The 6000-nt window shown below is 43.0% G+C and overlaps 1 protein-coding gene across 2 annotated transcripts in view; it reads right to left on the bottom strand.

Annotated features, from left to right (window-relative positions):
* The window catches only part of PRIM2 (DNA primase subunit 2), a 332833-nt gene extending 327313 nt beyond the window's left edge, over nucleotides 1–5520 (bottom strand). Inside the window, exons 1-3 of one of the 2 annotated variants that reach the window (XM_006149174.2) lie at nucleotides 5441–5520; nucleotides 4539–4701; nucleotides 1648–1751 (exon numbers count right to left, since the gene is read on the bottom strand). In XM_006149174.2, the coding sequence (XP_006149236.1) occupies nucleotides 1648–1751; nucleotides 4539–4701; nucleotides 5441–5506 (333 nt within the window). In that variant the 5' untranslated portion in view covers nucleotides 5507–5520. The other variant, XM_027772133.1, reaches the window with a different exon arrangement.
* Between the last annotated feature and the right edge of the window lie 480 nt (nucleotides 5521–6000).

Consider the following 6000-nt stretch of genomic DNA (forward strand, 5'->3'; position numbering starts at 1 on the left):
CCTCTCGGGATCATGGGCACGCACGCACACGCGCCCGGCATGAGTTTTAAGCCACCAGGTCCGGGACGTGAACCGCGGTCGACTACGTGGGAGTCCAGCGACATAGCCATTACGCTAACTGCTGGTTCCCACCATTTACCATCTTACAAGATGAAGCAAGTTACTTATTCTATCCGTAAGTAACACTATCCTCATCCATAAAATAGAGAGGATAATAGTACCTACCTGTTACAACTGTTGTATGGGTTACAGGGTTAATATGTGTAAGACAGAATAAAATCTGGTAATATAAAGGCATGCTGTTGTTATTCCTACATTCTCCTTATTTCTATCATAATCATTATCATCGAAATGCCAGTCATCCTTGGCTTCTATGATACTACTATCCTAGTTCATCTCCTACTTTTTTTTTTTCCTTTTAATTTGCTATAGAGCACGTGCACTTGCCAGAGAGAGAAAGAGTGAGGGAAAGCACCCTCCAGAGGGGTGGCAACGCTACAATCCTTTCTCCTCCATTCTCCTCTCAGAATTTTGGGCATGCATGCATGCGTTCCTGGTATGTTTTTTCAAGCCACCGGATCGAGGACTCAAACCACACAGTTAATATGTGTGATCCAGCCGCCTTAATCACCATGCCACTAGCTGGCCCATCATCTCCTGTTTCTGAGAAAGCTCCTTAATCTCCTCCCTAGACTCCTCCAGTTCCACTTCACCTCTGGAATTCTTCCCATTCTCTCATTTCCCCAGTCACTCAAATATTTTCGTAGCATGCTCTCCTCTACACTTGATGATTCCAACCTTCCCTTACAGCGATACTCCCTCTTACAGATGTCTTTTAAGTGAAGACCAGCACATCCCATCCACTAGAAATCTCCACAAGCACCTCAAAGTCATGTGTAGAACTAAACTCAGCATCTTCCTCCCAAGACTTGCTCCTCCTCATGTATGGTACATGGACATTATCACCACCATCCACCTAACTGTCCTAACTAGAAACCTGGGGGTCATTCGTAATTCTTCTCTCTCTTTCCTCCCTGCAATCAGTCACTAGGACGTTTAGATCCTGCCGTCTTAGTATCTCTTCGGTCAGTCCCCTTTTCTCATTCAGTTCACACTCTCATCATTTCCAGGCTCCTAACTGGTTTGCTTCCTTTCAAACCTGACCTGTCAATCTGCTGCTGGTAGACACCTTTCCCAAACAAAGATCTGATCACATCTGTCAAGATACCATTCCAGGATAACCTGCTCTGTAAAACCCTCCCGATCTGAGCCAGGCAATCACATATGCGCTTCGAGTTCCTGAATCATACATGCGATAACAGCAGCCATCTCTATAACATACAGGAGACATCTGGCAATGTCTGGAGACATCTAGTGGATATAAGCCAGGGATGCTACTGAGCACCACAGGGTCCACAGGGACAGTCTTTGCAACAAGGAATTATCAAGCCCAAAATGCTGATGGTCCTGAGGTGGAGAAATCCTGACCACATGTCAATCAACCCTAGCAGACTGTAGTTACCTTCAGGCAGTGGTTACACTACATTAGTCTTCATAAAAGAGCCCTAATGCAAGACCTTTCCCACAACTGACACTCAGTCCCTGAATACATACAACCAAAAAACTGTTTTTCATCTTTTTACTTACTCTGTAGGAAAACTTGAGCTTGCGAATCTCAGCCTCCAACTTACTCTGGTATTGCTCAGTTCCTTTTACATAGCTCACACCGAGATTTTCAACTGATTTTAGCACTACAAAGAAAGAAAAGTCAAAGAAAAAAGGTATAAAGGCCAGATAAGATTTTTTATTACTATTTCAATTTCTTTTATACATTCAATCATGTTACTTAGCTTGCAAAGTGAAAATGTCAACATGTGTACATTTTACACCAGTCCCGTTGACAATACTATAAGGTTATCCCCTCAACAGATAGTAACCCATTTCTTGGCCCCATAAAATCCCTTAAGGCCAGATAATTTTTTAAAACCTAAATCCAAGATAAAATCCTTGGAGGTACTTCTGTCATTACCTGTTTATAAAGCATGACAAGTTTTAACAGGCCTATTAGTAAACTGTCCACCAGGTACATCAATAAACTGTACATATTTACAAAACAATAATCTACTGGGTCATCAGGAAAGTCATGAGGTACTTTTGCATAGGAAAACACGTCATGGCTTTCCCAACGACCTCATACATCTATGTGCAGAAATATCCATGTCCCACAGCATATACTAGGGATTTTCAACCAGGGGAGACAAAAATAGTATATAGTCACCACTGCCCTGAGTCACTGATGTTAAGGAACAGAAAAGTGTGTCAGTATAGACTTAAAAAAAAAAAAAAAAAAAGGCACCCTTTCTCTGCACCTGCATGTAGAGCTGTCTTACTGGCAGTCTGCTTCATTTACGCAGCATAGACTCATCAGATAAAAACAGCCCTTTCTGACCTGATGAAGCAGAGACAGAATGAAGAAGCAGGGCCCCTCCAGTCATCCAAATGAACCATCCTGAATAGATGCTACGACTATGCAAAGGTCCCTAAAACTGCTGAGCAATCCTTTCTTATATGAATTCTTCTCTTGAGGCGTATTTTTTATGCAAAAAGAAAAAGCTAATATTGCCTTCTGAGCATAAACCCAGGCTCCACAGGTAACTCCTTGTCACGATATCCAAACCAAACTAATTATCAGGTTGTTGGAAGTCATGACATACGTTTCTATCTTTTTCTATGCAAAAATATCTCATGAGTTTCCCAACAACCCAGTATCTTCCCCACATTCTTGTCCCTCTTTCTGTCATCCCCATCTCCACCACCAGAGTTTCTATTCACAAATTCTTCAAATAGAAACTTCAGCTACCCAGCACCCACTCCTTCATTCTGAATATCCAAACCAAATCCTATCAATACAACCAAATCCTATCCTTCATCTGAAATTCTTGGGATCAAAAATGTTCTGGATTTTGGATTTTGTTCAGACTTTACAATATTTATATATACATAAATAGGAGCTGGGACCCAAGTCTCTACACAAAAGTCATTTATGTTTCATCTACAACTTATTAGCCTAAAGCTAATTTCATACAATCTTTTTGTGTTGCAGTGTTTTAACTACGACCTATCACATGAGGTCAGTGTGGAATTTTCTACTTATGGCATCATGGTGGCACTCAAAAGCCTTCAGATTTTGGAACACTTCAGATTTTCAAATTAGGTATGCTCAACCTGTAATAGCTCCTCACAATCCCTTAAATCTCTCCCTTCCAATTACTGCCATGGCTGCTACCTTGGTCGAGGCCCCTACCATTTCACCTAAACGCCAAACCTAAGAGACACCTTTCAATCATCACCTTAATCCCAATGAGGCATATGACACTGTTGAGTTTCTAAAATCCTTTTCTCCCTTGCCTTCACTCTTTCATTTAACATACAGGTAGGATGCCTTCTCTCTGTATCAGTAGTTCTTACCCTGCTCCTCCATGACTCATTAACAGTATCTCACCTCTTTGTCAGATGTTTCCACTAAAATATCCTGAAACACATAAATCCTGAAGACAAGACCATTACCATCTCTGTTCCAATTCATGCCTGGCTTTCTCCTTTCTTCCATCAATGCACAGAGGGCAAGGAGGCTCCCAATATACAGTGGCCATATCCTTTTTGCAGCCCAATTAGTATGGCACACTATGAATATGGCACAAAATGCCCTTGTATAGCCATACTTCTCCATCTACCCTGAATGTTCTACTGTCCTCTGAAACATGACATGTTCTTTCAGGCTTTGCTCAAAGCCTTTCTACAGGCCATTTCTCAGCTAAGAAATGTCATTCACTTATCTGTTGCAAAATTTCTACTCATTCCTCAAGGCCCAAATCACATTTCAGTTTCTCTAAGAAGCCTTACTTGGACTGTCAGTCACTTCCATGCTGTGTCCCATAGCACTCCTATTTACATATACTAGAGCAATTAAAATACTGAATTACGGAACCAGCAGATTATGTAATGGTTATGTCCCTGGACTCCCACATAGTCGACTGTAGTTTGAGCCCCAGGCCTACTGACTTAAAACTCATGCCAGGCGCATGTGTGTGCATGCCCAAAATCCCGAGAGGAGACTGGAGGAGAAGGTATTGCAGCATGGCAAACCCCTGAGGGTCGATTTCTCACTTTCTGTCTGTCTGTCTGTCTGTCTCTCTCTCTCTCTCTCTCTTTCTGGTGAGCATATGCACACTATAGCAAAAATCTCTCTCCAGAAATAAATAATACTGAATTACAACTCTTATCTTGGACATCTGTCTCCACATACTTGAATAAAGCTTCAATGAAGAATCACATTATTCATCTCAAAATCATTGCAACCTAGAATACAATACATTCAACATATATGTATTGTACAGAAAATAGATTAATAAGCTCTCAAGAAGGATTGAGTGGATTGCTGAATGAAATAAATTACCTTCATTTATGTCTCACAAAGTATAAGTGACCTTTTCAAGAATATACATATATATATATATTCTAATTTAAATATTACTTACATTTAAGTCTGTCGATAGCCAAGTTCTCAAACTCTATCAAAGATATGTTTTCAGAAGGTGGCTGCAAGTAAAACTGAAGGCTATGAGGATAACAAGCATTCCTCTGATCACCTGCCAACCTCAGCTTCCTCCTCTTTCCTCCAGAAAACTGCATCTTGATCACCTTGGAAGGAAACACATAACTTTTAAATGATAGAAAATAGAGTTAAAAAAAGACAAACACACGAATAATAATTCCACATATATGGAAAATATACTGAAGTTGAAGGCATGCATGCATAAAATATTAACAGTGGTTTAACCCTGAGTAATATTTTTCTGTACTTCTTTCAAGGTTTTCTACAATACCCCTGCAATCGTTTAGTAATAGGAAGGCGTACTAGGGGAGGTGCAGGTGCTGGTCCTAACAGGTTCTAACTTTCAGCAACATGAAAGTCAGGTGGTGTTGCCTGCTCACTGTAGGTCTGTGTGTCACTACTTAGATCTTTACAATCCCAAAAGTTAAGATGGGTTTTATAAGGGCTGCATTCCTGAATTCTAAGGAAAACGCAGTAGGCTCTGGCTGTATGAGAAACGAAATGAACTGGGTCCAGTTAATTACTTCCTATCTTAAGACTCTGGGAAACAGAACCACTATCTTTCGGATCTCCTTGTGGGGAGCACCTACAAGGGCCTTATAAAAGTTCGCACTCCGATCCTCCCCCACATTCCCCGGCGAAACTCTCTCCCAAATCCTCTTCCTGACACCCCTCTGCCCCAAATCCAATATCAAATAGCCCCACCCGCCGGTCAATCCTTCAGCCTCCCACTGCCTGCAAAGCGATCTCCTTTCACTTCGACGTGCAAGCCTCAACACCAGGGCTGCTCTCCGCCTTAAGTCCGACGGAGCTTCTCTTACTTACAAGCACCGGAATTGGAGCGGACACAACCGATGACAGCCGCTTTTCCCGGGTGGCGGGAAATTTCATGGGAACCGGAAGCGGAAGCGATTCGCCCAGAAGGCCCGCCCATCCCCGCGTCGGGCCGGCGGACGGTTGGCTGGGGAGGCGGGGAGTGAGCGAGAGGACGAGGGGCGGTCTCGGGGCGTGTTTCGTCCGCTGTGCCTCCTGAAAACTTTAAAAAACGAGTGATTTGGGGACTTTTTTCCCCGAATGTGCAGTCTGTCGCTTCTGACGTTTAAGCTGGGTGTTGAAATGCCGGCGGCAAGCTAGTCCACACACTGGAGGTTGCCCCTCTGTGACTTCGTCTGGGGACCCTAGCAAAGATTCCTTCAGTGGGGTGGGGGGACGTGGCGCTTTAACCCGCGGGACTGGCACGCATCACTTTGGGACTGGGAGGGAATGGAGAAAGACCAGGCACTGAGGTCGTTTTTGCACCGGCGCACTATTCCTCCCAGCCGATCCTGTAAGATGGGTCTTGTTACTCCCGTTTTGCACAGGAGAAAACAGAAGCTAAGAGAGTG

Source organism: Tupaia chinensis, unplaced genomic scaffold (genome assembly GCF_000334495.1).
Source record: "Tupaia chinensis unplaced genomic scaffold, TupChi_1.0 Scaffold000256_1, whole genome shotgun sequence".
NCBI lineage: Eukaryota > Metazoa > Chordata > Mammalia > Scandentia > Tupaiidae > Tupaia > Tupaia belangeri.